The sequence below is a fragment of the Lolium rigidum genome, chromosome 4, assembly GCF_022539505.1.
Source record: "Lolium rigidum isolate FL_2022 chromosome 4, APGP_CSIRO_Lrig_0.1, whole genome shotgun sequence".
Taxonomy (NCBI): domain Eukaryota; kingdom Viridiplantae; phylum Streptophyta; class Magnoliopsida; order Poales; family Poaceae; genus Lolium; species Lolium rigidum.
The window spans coordinates 96501550-96517077 of record NC_061511.1 but is presented as its reverse complement, the minus strand read 5'-3'; the positions used below and the strand labels follow the sequence as shown (position 1 = coordinate 96517077).

Below are 15528 nucleotides of genomic sequence, written 5' to 3'. Positions count from 1 at the left end.
GGCAGGAAATACCACATAGTAGGTAGATATGGTGGACACAAATGGCATAGGTTTTGGCTCAAGGTTTTGGATGCACGAGAAGCATTCCCTCTCAGTACAAGGCTTTGGGCTAGCAAGGTTATTTGAAGCAAACACAAGTATGAACCGGTATAGCAAAACTTACATAAGAACATATTGCAAGCATTATAATACTATACACTGTCTTTCTTGTTGCTCAAACACTTTTACCAGAAAATATCTAGACCTTAAGAGAGACCAATCATGCAAACCAATTTCAACAAGCTCTACAGTAGTTCTCCACTAATAGGTTTAAACTACATGAAAAAACTTAATCATGATCTACTTGAGAGCTCAAAACAATTGCCAAGTGTCAAATTATTCAAGACAATATGAGGCATTTTCTGTTTCCAACCAAATAACCATAAGTGATGTAGCTTCCAACTTTTATCATTGAACATTAAAAGTAAAACGAAGAACAAGTGTTCATATGAAAAAGCGGAGCGTGTCTCTCTCCCACACAAGGATTGCTAGGATCCAATCTTATTCAAACAAAAACAAAAATAAAAGCACATAGACGTTCCAAGTAAAGCACATATGATGTGACCGAATAAAAATATAGTTTCAATAGAAGAAACTTGATAAGTTGATGAAGAAGGGGATGCCTTGGGCATCCCCAAGCTTAGACGCTTGAGTCTTCTTGAAATATGCAGGGATGAACCACTAGGGCATCCCCAAGCTTAGACTTTTTACTCTTCTTGATCATATATCATCCTCCTCTCTTGACCCTTGAAAACTTCCTTCACACCAAACTTCTCATAAACTTCATTAGAGGGGTTAGTACTTAAAAAACTTGAATCCACCTTGGTCCTGTAGTGACACATTGCAAGAACTCAATAAAACATTAGCTACAGCTCTCCACGTGTAGAAAGCCTTGCTTAAAGCCCGCAAGAGACAATGCAAAAAACAGAGACAGAATCTGCCAAAACAGAACATCCAGTAAAGACGAATTTAAAAGAGGTACTTCCGTTGCTCAAATCAGAAAACTCAAAACTAACGAAAGTTGCGTACATATCTGAGGAACACGCACGTAAATTGGCATAATTTTCTGAGTTACCTACAGAGAAAACAGCCCAGATTCGTGGATAGAAATCTGTTTCCGCGCAGAAATCCAAATCTAGTATCAACCTTCGATTAGAGGCTTCACTTGGCACAACATTGCAATAAAATAAAGATAAGGAGAGGTTGCTACAGTAGTAACAACTTCCAAGACACAACAAAACAGTAGCAAAATAAACACATGGGTTATCTCCCAAGAAGTTCTTTCTTTATAGCCATTAAGATGGGCTCAACAGTTTTAATGATGCACTCGCAAGGAATAAGAGTTGAAGCAAAAGAGAGCATCAAAAAGCAAATTCAAAACACATTTAAGTCTAACCCATTTCCTATGCATAAGAATCTTGTACACAAATAAATTCATGAAGAACAAAGTGACAAGCATTGGAAGATAAAACAAGAGTAACTTCAAAATTTTCAGCATATAGAGAGGTGTTTTAGTACCATGCAAATTTCTATAACCATATTTTCCTCTCTCATAATAATTTTCAGTAGCTTCATGAACAAACTCAATAATATAACTATCACATATAGCATGCTTTTCATGATCCATAAACACATAATTTTTATCAAGCTCAAAAATAGTGCGATTAAAACTTTCAAACACACTTTTATCAATAATATAACAAGATGGTTGATCAATCTCAAGAGATATGGGACTCATAGATAATGTCAAGACCTCTCCAATCCCATTTTCATTAGTAGTACAATTAATATTATCAAGTAACATAGGACCATCATCAAGAGCTTTATCATAAACATTTGCTACGCAAAATTCTTTAGTACCATGCATTTCGACATCGAGCACAAACAAAGCATTATCATAAGATTTATCAAAGTAGCATGGATTATCATAAATAACAGTAGCATAATTATTCTCACAAGTTTTACTCATAGGGAATATTTCAAGAGAATCCATAGGAACATAACATTCAACCTCTTTCGGTAAGCATGGAGGACAATCAAATAGTGTAAGAGATAAAGAGTTACTCTCATTAGAAGGTTGGCATGGGTAGCTAATCCATTCTTCCTCCTTTTGTTCATCACTCTCCTCTTCTTTTTCATCCAATGAGCTTTCGGGTTCATCAATTTCCTCCTCTTTTTCATCCAATGAGCTTTCGGGTTCATCAATTTCTTCTTCCACAGGTCCCTGCAAATTGTGAGTGCATTCTTGTGCATTAATGAGTCTCTCTTTATAATCAATGATATAAGGATTATCAGTGTAACTTTCATTGCAAAAATTAAGGATAGAAGAGACATAATCTTTAAGGTCCTTACAAACAACACAAGTTTCATAATTTTTAAACATGAAGGATTCTATCTCAGAGGCTCCCATAAATATGACAAATTGTTCTACCTCTTCAAACCCAAAATGAATATAGCTATTCCGATTATAGTTCTTAATTAAAAATTCCTCACTAAAGCCACATTGAAATTTAAGATGTTTAGTGTCCTGTTGAGAGCAACAGTTTATATCATGGCGTTTAAGCAATATTTTAGCAATTGTATTCAATTTTTCTATCACATCACTCATCACTTTTCCCGCTCTTGATTCTCTATAATTATTATAATATTCTATAAGCTCCAAGTAGGTTATGGGTTCTCCCATAACATCAATTTTTAATTTTTAGGTTTTTCAAATTTTTATGGATTTTTGGGTATATGAGAAAAGTAAAACAAGACAAAAAGAAACTAGACAAAAGTAAACTAAGCAAAATAATACCAGACAGAAATAAACTAAGCACAAATAAACTAGACAAAAGTAAACTAAGCAAAACAAAATAAAATAAAACAGAGAGAGAGGTAGAATGTACTCCCCAGGTGAACTTATGAGTAGAGCTATGCCTCCCCGGCAACGGCGCCAGAAAACAGTCTTGATGACCCACAAGTATAGGGGATCGCGGCAGTCTTCGAGGGAAGTAAAACCCAAATTTATTGATTCGACACAAGGGGAGGTAAATAATACTTATAAGCCTTAACAACTGAGTTGTCAATTCAGCTGCACCTAGAAAAGCACTAATAACAGGGGTGATGTGAAAGTAGCAGTGATATGAGAGCAGTTGTAACAATGAATACGAGCAGCGAGTAATAGCAATATGAGAGCAATGGCACCGAGAAAATAGTTGATACTACTTCCAATGACATGTAGAACGAGTATATGATGATGAAAGATGGACCGGGGTTCCCAGCTATCTACACTAGTGGCAACTCTCCAATAACAAGTGTTGGGTGAACAAATTACGGTCGGGCAATTGATAGGATTGAAATAGCATTAAGACGGAACATCAAGATCATTAATCATGTAGGCATGTTTTCCAATTATAGTCGTACGTGCTCGCAATGAGAAACTTGCACAACATCTTTTGTCCTACCAGCCGGTGGCAGCCGGGCCTCAAGGAATCTACTGGATATTAAGGTACTCCTTTTAATAGAGCACCGGAGCAAAGCATTAACACTCCGTGAAAACATGTGATCCTCACATCACCGCCATCCCCTCCGGTTGTCCCGATTTCGTCACTTCGGGGCCTTTGGTTCCGGACGGTGACATGTGCATACAACTTGTAGATACAATCTAAGCAATAATTATAGAGCTTAAATCTAAGATCATGCCACTCGGGCCCTAGTGACAAGCATTAAGCATAACAAGATTGCAGCAACAATAACTTCATAAACTTTGTAGATAGACAATCATAACGTAACAATCCATCGGATCCCGACAAACACAACACCGATTACATCGAGATGAATCTCAATCATGTAAGGCAGCTCATGAGATCATTGTATTGAAGTACATGGGAGAGATGATACCAACTAGCTACGGCTAGAACCCGTAGTCCATGGGGGAACTACTCACGGAGCATGATGGAGGCGATGGCGTCGATGGAGATGGCTTCCGGGGGCACTTCCCCGTCCCGGCAGGGTGCCGGAACAGAGACTTCTGTCCCCCGAATTAGAGTTTCGCGATGGCGGCGGCGCCCCTGGAGTCTTTCTGGAGTTTCGTCAAAAGGTACTGCGTTTTTAGGTCGAAAGGGCTTAAATAGGCGAAGAGGCGGCGCAGGAGGGGCGACAGGGTGGCCCCACACCAGGCCGGCGCGGCCAGGGTGTGGCCCGCGCGGCCCACCTGTGTGGTGCCCCCTGGCTCTCCTCCGACTCCCCTTCGGTGTTCGGATGCTTCCGGGAAAAATAGGATCTTGGGCGTTGATTTCGTCGAATTCCGAGAATATTGCCCGAACAGCCTTTCCGGAACCAAAAACAGCAGAAAACGAGAACCGGCACCGTGGCATCTTGTTAATAGGTTAGTTCCGGAAAATGCATAAAAACATTATAAAGTGCAAGCAAAACATGTAAGTATTGTCATAAAACAAGCATGGAACATCAGAAATTATAGGTACGTTGGAGACGTATCAATAGGCAGCTCACAAGATCTAACATGATAGCACAATGGGGAGAAGACGACCATCTAGCTACTGCTATGGACCCATAGTCCAGGGGTGAACTACTCACACATCGATCCGGAGGCGATCATGGCGATGAAGAGACCTCCGGGAGATGATTCCCCTCTCCGGCAGGGTGAGGCGGCGTCTCTGGAAGGTTTTCCGTATCGTGGCTCTCGGTACTGGGGGTTTCGCGACGGAGGCTTTAAGTAGGCGGAAGGGCAGGTCAAGAGGCGCCACGGGGGCCCCACACAGCAGGGCCGCGCGGGCCCCTTGCTGGCCGCGCCGCCCTGTTGTGGCGGCGCCTCGTGGCCCCACTTCGTGACTCCTTCGGTCTTCTGGAAGCTTCGTGCAAAAATAGGACCCCGGGCGTTGATTTCGTCCAATTCCGAGAATATTTCCTTACTAGGATTTCGAAACCAAAAACAGCGAGAAAACAGAAGCGGCTCTTCGGCATCTCGTCAATAGGTTGGTGCCGAAAAATGCATAAATATGACATATAATGTGTATAAAACATGTGAGTATCATCATAAAAGTATCATGGAACATAAGAAATTATAGATACGTTTGGGACGTATCACCCCACTACTTCATCTTTTCCTCCCATCTCACTCTCTCTCCCGAAAAAACTCGTACCAACTTTCTCTCACTCGCGTTTCTGCTCAAGAGCTCTATTAAAAGGAGTACCTTAATTTCCAGTAGATTCCCTAGAGGCCCGGCTGCCACCGGCTGGTAGGACAAAAGATGTTGTGCAAGTTTCTCATTGCGAGCACGTACGACTAAATATGGAACACATGCCTATGGATTGTTTAGTACTTGGATACTGTTTTATTATTATCTGCAAATGTCCTACTTTGATTGTTACATGAGTTTCTCTCATCCATGCAACGCCCGTTCATCCATCCCTGTGCCTACAGTATTTTAATCCTGCTATTTACTATAATCACTACTGCTGTCTTTGTTACACTGCTGTCGATATCTCACCACTCGCTATCGCTATAAAACCGTTACTATCGATAAACTCTTGCGAGCAAGTCCGTTTCCAGTGCAGCTGAATTGACAACTCTGCTGTTAAGGCTTTCAAGTATTCTTTGTCTCCCCTTGTGTCGAATCAATAAATTGGGTTTTACTTCCCGCGAAGACTGTTGCGATCCCCTATACTTGTGGGTCATCACGCTCCTCCAGTGCTCGCCGCTGCTCAAGGCTGTTCTTCAGGGGCGCTATGGACATCATCATCGGCGAGTCCTTGGTCAGGCTTCCTGGGGTTGTCTGAGTCCCGCCGTCTATCTCTTCAGATGGTGCGTCGACAAGAAGAGTCCTTTTTGGAGGGTTTGTTTCTTTGGAAGCGTTCGATGTTGGTCGTGACGCGGCTTTGTAGTTTAGCTTAAGTCAGGCTCTTCTAGGTTTTGTTGTTGTTGTGTCTGTGGTGGCTGTCTTCGGACTAGCCGGTGTGGAGTGGAGTGGAGTGGAGTGGAGTGTGTTCGTGCTACGCTCGTTGTTTGCAGCGAGTTGTAGCATTCTTGTATTCTATTTTCTGCCTTCTATAAAGATATGGTACGCCGTCGGCGTACTCACGAAAAAAAACATATTAATATTTTTAAAGTGTTTTTTGTATTTATAAAAACGTTCTTAGATATAAAAATATTGTCGAACCAAACAACCAACTTGGGATATTTCATCACAGGCGATTTGCACAAAAATAACCCAAAAGTTAAAGAAAAGCACAAACTGACCCTCCGGCGAAACTATTTCACCTATCTAACCCTTTTGTGTGGCGCCCCTCCCAGCGGCGCCACACATGCCAGTGTGGTGCCCCTCCTGCCGGCGCCACTCTCCCAGCCGACGTGGCGCCCTCGACGCTGAGTTGGTGCGCCGATCCGACGTGGCAGCATGTGTGGCGCCCCTCCCATCGGCGCCACACATGCCAAGTTATATCAAGTTTTCGGTCGAAAACATCCAGGGGCTCCGGAAGTCTGGGACTTAGCCGTTTTGGCGAGCCTCTACGTGTGGCGCCGATGCCACGGGCGCCACACTAGCATGTGTGGCGCCGATGCCACGGGCGCCACACATCCACTTAAGTGTGGCGCCCGCGCCCGCCCCAGCCCGACCACACCTCTTCTTCTCTGCTCCCACGAAACCGCCGCCGCCGCTCGCCTCCCCTTCGCCCCCCACCAAATCGACCAAGGATTCGTGAGATCTATCCGGCCAACTCCTTCCTCATCCATTCCTCAAGGTATTCCCCTTCGATTCCCTCCGATTCATCCACTAGTGTTGGTGGATTTGGTAGATTTGGATATGAACCCTAGACATGGAAATTTTTGTTGGTGGATTTGGATATGAACCATTGATATGGAAATTAATGTTGGTGGAATCTACATTGTAGTATATGTGTTTGAACCAAAGATTTGTTGGAACCCTAGATATGAATATTTACATGTATGTGTTGAAATCCTATGTATGTATGTGTTGAAATGTCTAATATTTGCCTAGCAAATGCATTCAAATGTGTTACATAGGCCTAGTATTTGTGATGGAATAACTCATATTTGTTAGGAATGCCTAGATATGAATGTATATGTATGTATATGATGTATGTGTGATGGCTTATTTGGATATATTCTCATGTATGTGTTGCTCATATTTGTTATGAATGGCTCATAATATGGTGTATTTGTGTAAACATGTAGGATGGTGTGGCTCCTAGATCAAGAGTATGACAGGGATCACCGAGCTGTTCATATGACGGAGAGGACAACTGATCTTCACCCTTTGAAGATTCGTTACCATGGCACAGTGGATATATCGTATGACGAGAGGTACACGGAGTTCATCGAGCCTACCGGTCTTCTCCCGTTCATATCCCTTGTAAGCCGTGGGGGGCCGAACATGAACCCCGCGGCACTCACCGCTCTTGTCGACCGGTGGAGGCCGGAGACGCACACCTTCCACTTGAGGGCCGGCGAGATGGCCCCTACTCTCCAGGATGTTTCCATGATCCTTGGACTACCTATTCGGGGCGAGCCACTCGTATGAACACAACTTCGATGGGTGGCGCCAGCAGATGGAGGCGCTTATTGGCAGGGCTCCTCCGCTGCCAGCAGAACCAAAGGCGAGGGCTCCCGCCGGCGCGTCTTTCGCTTGGATTAGGACTAACTTTGGACAATGCCCGGAAGGTGCCAACAGGGACACTCTGAGGACGTACACCCGCGTGTACTTATGGTACATGATTTCGAGGACTCTCTTTCCTGACAGTGGGGGGAAGCTGGCCCATTGGTGTTGGCTGAGGGCGCTTACGGTGTTGGAGCACCGGTGGAGTTGGGGAACAGCGGCACTTGCCTACCTCTACCGGCAGGTGATGATTTGTTCTATGTACTATTTTCCTATAGTAGTGTGCTAGACAAAGTACTAATCAAATGTCTTATGTACGCAGTTGGACGAAGCTTGTCGCAGGACTCGGGAGCGAGGACCGGGAGCGGCGGTATTGGTGGATGCATGCTCCTACTTTCCGTATGGAGCTGGGACCGCCTATCAGTTGGGCGTCCCAGGGTACTCAACGAGAGGCCATGGCCTCATCACCATGAGAACCTTGATCGGGAGCCGACTTGGGCATACCTTTGGGACAATATCTCGGAGATGACGAGCGATCCAATGGTCATGTACAGGCAGTACACTGCAGAGTTGGACACTCTTACCGCTGAGGAGGTAACCGATCACTCTTTTGCAATCCTAGTTTTCATTGATTCTACTAGCATGTTCTAAATTCTGAGATATTTGTATGCTGCAGGTGGAATGGGAGCCATATGGTAGCTACTACCATATTGGCGCGGGGATGGCTGACCTCAACCACAAGTGCACGGAGGAGGTGCGGTTCTGGCGTATGCGCTGCCCACTCATATGCATGTGGCTTGTTGAACACCACTAGCCGCACAGAATGATGAGACAGTTTGGGCTGTATCAGGAGTGCCCACCTCAGTGGCAAGACACGGACAAGGAGCTTCATAGGTAAACTTCTGGAATCATGCAATGGAAGATTCTTGATAGAAGAGGTACAATCTAACTTCTTGATTCTTGCAGACTTGATAGGCAGTGGCAGAGGAAGATCACAAATTGGCCAGTTCATCATAGCGGCCACGTCGCAGTGTTCCTACACTGTTTGGAAGCGACACGGAATGCCGGCCCTGTGGAGATTGTGCCTCACGACTTGGCCGCTTTCAACAACTACCTCGAGTGGTTCCATGAAAACACGCGTATCGAGTTAGTGAAGCACGCGTATGCTGAGGACATCTTGGACGACCCCATCGAGTTCGATGAGGTTGCGCAAAGCCAGCACGACACCTTTGCTCGCAGAGGGAGATCGACTTCTATTGCTTCCGAGCTGAACTTCGTGGTAATGGATTCTCTCACTAACTAGTACATCATCTAGATTGCCATGTGCTCGCTTAAATTGTGTATGCTATGTTTGTCACAGCGGACGGAGATCCAAAAAACAGCTCACGAGTGCGAGATTATGTGGGAGCAGAGCGGGAGAGATGAAAAGCCTGTCGGACCATTGCGGCATTTCATTAAGGTATGATCACCAACTTTGAATGTACGCTATTATGTTCTGGTGGCTTTGTAACCATGAGTTCCATGATGAAGAACACTGCACGAAAGATGCGGCGGTTAGCCAACTTGCTAGGTTGCCGCGAAGGCGAAATTCCTACATCCTCCTCTTCTGCAGAGCGGGAGGTATGGACTATTTTGTTGCTGTCAAACATGTTCTTACTAATTTCAACTTTTGTAATCTCATGTGTTCATGTTTGTGAAGATTCCTGACGACGAGGAAATTCTGAGTCAAAGCATACCTCCAAAGCATACCTCCAAGCAAGCCCCACGGTCAGCTTACCAGTTGAAGCCAAGGGGCAAGGGTCCAAACCGGTACACTCCGTAAGATTATGTCAACCGAGGAAAGAAGGTTGTCACTGAGGAGGATGAGGGGCCGCCGCGGAGATCATCTTTGTCGAGGATGAGGAACGACGAGCCGTTATCTTCAGAGGAGGAGGAGCAGGAGAAGCAGGAGGAGCAGCAGCAACAAGAGCCACGACAGCGGACGAAGAGGATGGCCATCCGGAAGCAGCCCGCGAGGACGGCACGTCGAGGACGACACTAGGATGTGCTACGTGTTGTTGTGAACTATATCTTCATAAGTATCGAGTTGTGAACCCTATGTCATTTCGAACAATGTCTGTAATGCTACTTGTTGTTTGAATCTACTTGCTGCGATGTGAGCTATGAAGTGTTATATGTGTATGTTCTGAGATTGCTACTTGTTGTGTCCAATGAAAACTGTTGGAGTTTGGTAGGATTTTTCATGTTTTTAACACAAGTCAATGTGTGACGCCCTCCACACTGGCGCCACACTGCACTGTGTGGCGCCCGTGGCATCGGCGCCACACATGCCAACTTATATCAAGTATTGGGTCGAAAACATCCAGGGGCTCCGGACGATAAGTCCGTAGCCGTTTTGGCGACCCTCTTTGTGTGGCGCCCGTGGCATCGGCGCCACACATGCTAGTGTGGCGCCCGTGGAATCGGCGCCACACATAGAGCCTCGCCAAAACGGCTAAGTCCCAGACGAATTGTCTCACATTATGTTTTGGGCAATTACAAGTGCATGTGTGGCACCGATGGGAGGGGCGCCACACATGCCGCCACGTCGGATCGGCGCACCAGCTCAGCGTCGTGGGCGCCACGTCAACTGGGAGAGTGGCGCCGGCAGGAGGGACGTCACACTGACATGTGTGGCGCCGATGGGAGGGACGCCACACAAAAGGGTTAGATGTGTGAAATAGTTTCACCAGAGGATCAGTCTGTGCTTTTCTTTCACTTGGATTATTTTTGTGCAAATCGCCTTCATCACAAGAATGACCACCTTTGGATATGATGATCCACCAACTTTATAGTCATCAAATTCCTGGCTGAAACAGTACGGGGCCGGTGCGAAGCGTGCCGTCTCAGCAATCTGACATCTCCCTCCCGGCGACCGACCGTCACGGGAGTCGCCGGTTTCGCCACCCCAAACCCGCGTGCGCCGCAGCCCACCTATATCTCCTCCGTCCCCGCCGCTGTTGGGTTCCTCCCCCATTAGATCTCACCCATTCCACCCTCACCCAATCCCGCCGTTCCGGCGGCTTACCGCCTCCCCCAATTCGCCGGGCCCCTTTTCCGTCGGTCGAATTGGGGGTTTCTTGGGAGCGCAACGGCGGACGATTTGGGAGGTAATTGGCTTATGTTGGCATTAGCTTCTTGCGTAAAGCTTGGATCTTTTCTGGATTAACTGATTGGATTGTGTGCTGCGGGTTGGGCGTCGCCTTGGATGCGCCTGATCCGAATCTTGTCGCGCATGGCCGCATGTGATTGAGTTTGTCTTTTTTGCTTAGTTTCTTCAATCCGTGAACTGCTGTATCTAACCCTGTTAAATGTGGGCTTGCAGGGTTGGGGCTTTCCTGCAGTTGCATGCAGGAATCGTGAATAATTTGCTTCTACACCGAGGCCGCTGGCGAGATGACTACTTCATGAGTTTGGCAGTCTGGCCAGTGCCCTGTTTTAGCCCAGGGCTTGGGAGCTTGCTGAATATCAGAACAAACAAGGAACCATGGACAGAAGAGTCGGAGCGGTTCTAGTCTGCGTGCTCTTCCTACTCATAGGGGAAGTGTCGGCAATTGCCGAGACTGAGATTGGTGATGTGCGGGTAGCGCGGGAGGCGCCGGATGTGAAGCTAGATGATGCTGGTAGACAGGATGTGCTCAAAAGTGGAAGGGTGTCCGTGTATACGGTCGCATGGTCTACGCTTGCAATGGCTGCGGCAACCGGGTTGGGAGCACTCCCGTTCTTTTTCCTGGAGCTAGAGGCCCAATGGGCGGGCCTTTGCAATGGAATGGCGGCTGGGGTGATGTTGGCAGCAAGTTTCGATCTTGTGCAGGAAGGGCAGATGTACGGCAGTGGGAGCTGGGTTGTTTTTGGGATTTTGAGTGGAGGGGTCTTTATTTGGCTTTGCAAGAAGGTACATCTTGCTTCCTGCTCGTTGTCTTTTATTGCTATCATTGAGCATTTACACATCAAGTTATTTTATTTTATCTCCAGATATAGCAACAAAAAGGCTTTCTACTCAAAAGAATAGTCACGAGTGTCCTCCAAATGCACCACCTTATAGGTTCATGTAGATGGCACCTATTATGTATGCTCTAGCTAAAGAAACACTGTAGTTTACCCTGAAAAGGCTTTCTTCTGTTCAAGTATCTGTCAGCACGGATGGTTTAGCAGTGTGGCAGCCTACTACATAGTCTTGGGCCCACAATTTTTTAGCTACCGGGTTAAGTCTGAAGCTCAGCCAGTTGAAGAAAGTGCATTAGTCAAGTGAACCGATGTCTCAGTGAAAAAACTAACGAAATCAATAAGTTCATGTGAGCATGGTATTCACTATGTCAGTCTACTCCAGTAATTTTCCCTCATTTGTAGTCTGATCTTGATTAAAAAGGTAGATTCGTAAGATCATTCATGTTACCAAAAAACTTATAAACAACAATGTATGGATGATTATGCAAGCTCAATGGTCTGAAATTCCAACTGAATAAACTTCCACGTTAACAACATTCAGCATCACATCAGCTTAGGTTGGTAGCTATGTTTTCACCATCAGTCAATATACCCCCCTCTGCTATATATTTGTTAGATGATATATTGTCTTATACCATTCCGTTGATCACAGCTTCTTGAGCAACATGGAGAAGTAAGTATGCTGGACATAAAAGGGGCTGATGCAAGTAAAGTTATTCTCGTTGTCGGAATAATGACGCTCCATTCTTTTGGCGAGGGCTCTGGTGTGGGTGTATCCTTTGCTGGATCAAAGGGACTCTCCCAAGGTCTTCTAATTACTATAGCTATAGCAGTGCACAACATACCTGAAGGCCTAGCTGTAAGCATGTTGCTATCTTCTAGGGGTGTATCCCCACAAAAAGCAATGCTATGGAGTATAATAACATCTTTGCCACAGGTGCGTTTTTCTTTTTTCCTGTCGTCCAATGGAAATATGAAGTTAGTATTTTATGAATGTATCGTCCTCATTATTCAGTCAAATCAAAATCATCCATATCAATTTCTTAGATATTCTTGCAGTAGTTTGGAGCTATAACTGAGATTTTTGTGTGAAGTTAACCATTGTAGTCCTTCAGTATGTTTGTTTTTGTGTTGATTGTGTGGGCGGATTCTTATATGTTTGTGCAAAACAGTAAATTGGTCTATGCATGTGTGTTTCAAAGTGCTGGAAGACTGAGGCCCTAAGTAAAGCTGTCATGCACCACAGAGTTACATACTTATGAATGTGTGGGCGGAATCTTATATGTTTGTGCAAAACAGTATATTGGTCTATGCATGTGTGTTTCAAAGTGCTGGAAGACTGAGGCCCTAAGTAAAGGTGTCATGCACCACAGAGTTACATACTTATGAAACGGAAATTGATTGGCTTTCGCCTAAGATTTTAAATTTCAGTGACCTCAAATTCTCTTAATTGTACAAATAGATAATAAATAATAGCGGTAGGCTCATTGGTGAGTACTGTATTAGCAACATGGGTGGTTTCATGTCATAACTTTTTGCAATTTGCTGTCTTTGCTGTGGATCGTGCAGTTTTTTTTGGAGGCAAGTGTTTTACATAGTAGATTAGTAACCATCTGTGAAGCTCGCAAAGTTTCTCTGAGCTCGTGCCTAATATAAATGGCAAATCAACAATTAACATTTGGTACAATTCAAAAAGAAAATCAACATTTGGTTGAAACAGAACCAGTATTTATAATCAAGAATTTGTGGAGAAATGCTCTGTATTAGACTGAGCAATCATCAAACATCTCAAAGAGGCGCAATTGGAGAAATAGCATGCAAGAATGCAATAAGCTAAATGGCGCCACAAAGGATCTCAAATGTTTATCACAATCACCATTTATACAACACATTTTATTCTCTTAATAAGAACTGCCACTACTGTTTATAAGTGCAACTTTTTCTTAGTATTGCTGTTAAGTTCTGAACAAAATGCTCATATGCTTAGATGCAATCGCTTTCCAAGTTGATTTCAACTTTCATGTTACAGTCTGGTGTTACGTTCTTTCTTTAAATGCTGATGACCCTATGTCATTTTCCTTGGTATATACAGCCAATTGTCGCCGTTCCTGCATTCCTTTGTGCTGATGCATTTCAAAAGGTGCTTCCTTTCTGTACTGGTTTTGCTGCGGGATGCATGATATGGATTGTTATTGCCGAAGTTCTTCCTGACGCTTTTAAGGTGACTAATGTTGGCTGTCAAGAAAGTCTAAATGATTGAACTTGCTGTTTTTGAATGATTCGATATTGCAGTTCTGAGTAGTTCTTTGTTACTTGCAGGAAGCAACTCCATCTCAAGTAGCCTCTGCTGGAACACTTGCTGTTGCTTTTATGGAAGCATTAGGTACTGTGCTTCAGGGATTCAGTGAGGGCCAGGGGTGAGTTACCTCTTAATATTTTCAGGATTTTACTTGGATGACCATAACTTTCAACTGATGCTGTTGATTTTTTCTGACTACAGCTCGGAAGACGCATCAGGTTTTTTGGTGTCACTTGTATTTGGACTTGGTCCACTTTTCGGAGGAATTATACTTGTCGCATTCTCGCTTGCCTTCAGCATGCCACACCCTCTTCTTACTGGAGTAGCATCTGGCATTGCCTTCCGCGTTGCTTCATGGAGGCCATTACAACTTGTGATGTCCTCAAAGATGGGTCTCTTTACCACCCTATTCTTCCTGCTAGGAGGTTCGGTCTTCTACCATGTCGCTGCAGCGAGCATCCTTAGGGTTGTTAACCGCAACAAATCTTCTGTCAATGTCATTACTTCGTCCTCTGGCTTCTCTCTCAGTGTCCTCACACTGCAGTCACTCCTTGCTTGTGGTTCTGTTTTCCTACACGCTTACGCTGAAGGGCTTGCGCTCGGTGTGGCGGCACGCAAGGCATATGGTCTAGGCCGTTACATGGTTCTTCCAGTCTCCCTTCACGGTCTGCCACGTGGTGCCGCTGTTGCCAGCTGCGTATACGGTGCCACTGATAGCTGGCGCGGAGCCTTGGCAGCTGCGGCTCTGACGGGGCTTGCAGGGCCAAGCGCTGCCATCAGTGCAATCCTTGCGAAGATTGACTACAATGGACTGGACTACTGGATGGTCATGGCGTGCGGGGCTCTGATCCCGAGCTTTGGCCGTGTCTTCAGACGCTCGCTGCGGCTGGACGTTCGAAAGAGCGTCTGTGGGCTCCTGGTAGGTTTTGGCTTCGCCTCTGTTTGCTTGATGTCCACCAGATTCATCTGCTTGCACACTCCTTACTGCAATTCGGCTCCAGAAGCGGTCACATGATCTGTTGATGTCAAATGTGGACAGATGTAACATCAATGTAACGACAATACAACAAACTGTTAAGGGTATTGCCTTGAGGCTGAGTGTAATCAATGGAAAACAGACATTGGACTGAATGATTAGCCTGGAGTAGTCTTGTAAATTATACCGTCTCAAAAGAAAAAGAAAAGGAATGGCGTGCTACTTTGATGGGTTTTAGCTTTACAGTGTGCTCTAGCCTCTGGCTTTGCAAATATGAAAAAACTAGATGTTTGCAAATGTGAAAAAAATGCTTTCGTCTCACATTGATCAAGACCTAATGGGCACAAACATTCTGAAAATGAGACTCGTTACAACTGATTGAACAATAAGTTCAGTCAAGCATCAGATTGGATTTTTCATAACCTGTCCAATTCTGATTGGTCCATGTACCAGGATCATCTACACCCGGGAGCCAAGATGGATTTCCGGTGTTTAGTCCATACTCAAAGTCTTAAAGTAGCATCGGTAAGTACCTGCACAACCTATATTATCGACCCATTTAATTAAATCGAGACTTAACACTCTGCATACTCGAGCCTGTTGTCAGCACA

General features: G+C 45.0%; 1 protein-coding gene across 1 annotated transcript; it reads left to right on the top strand.

Annotated features, from left to right (window-relative positions):
* Positions 1-10670: 10670 nt before the first annotated feature.
* Positions 10671-15160, top strand: LOC124649799 (putative zinc transporter At3g08650). Its single transcript, XM_047189370.1, has 6 exons — positions 10671-10804; positions 11020-11589; positions 12295-12579; positions 13735-13863; positions 13962-14059; positions 14143-15160. The coding sequence occupies exons 2-6, from the start codon at positions 11182-11184 to the stop codon at positions 14954-14956; spliced, it is 1734 nt and encodes a 577-aa protein (XP_047045326.1). The 5' UTR covers positions 10671-10804; positions 11020-11181; the 3' UTR covers positions 14957-15160.
* Positions 15161-15528: the final 368 nt, after the last annotated feature.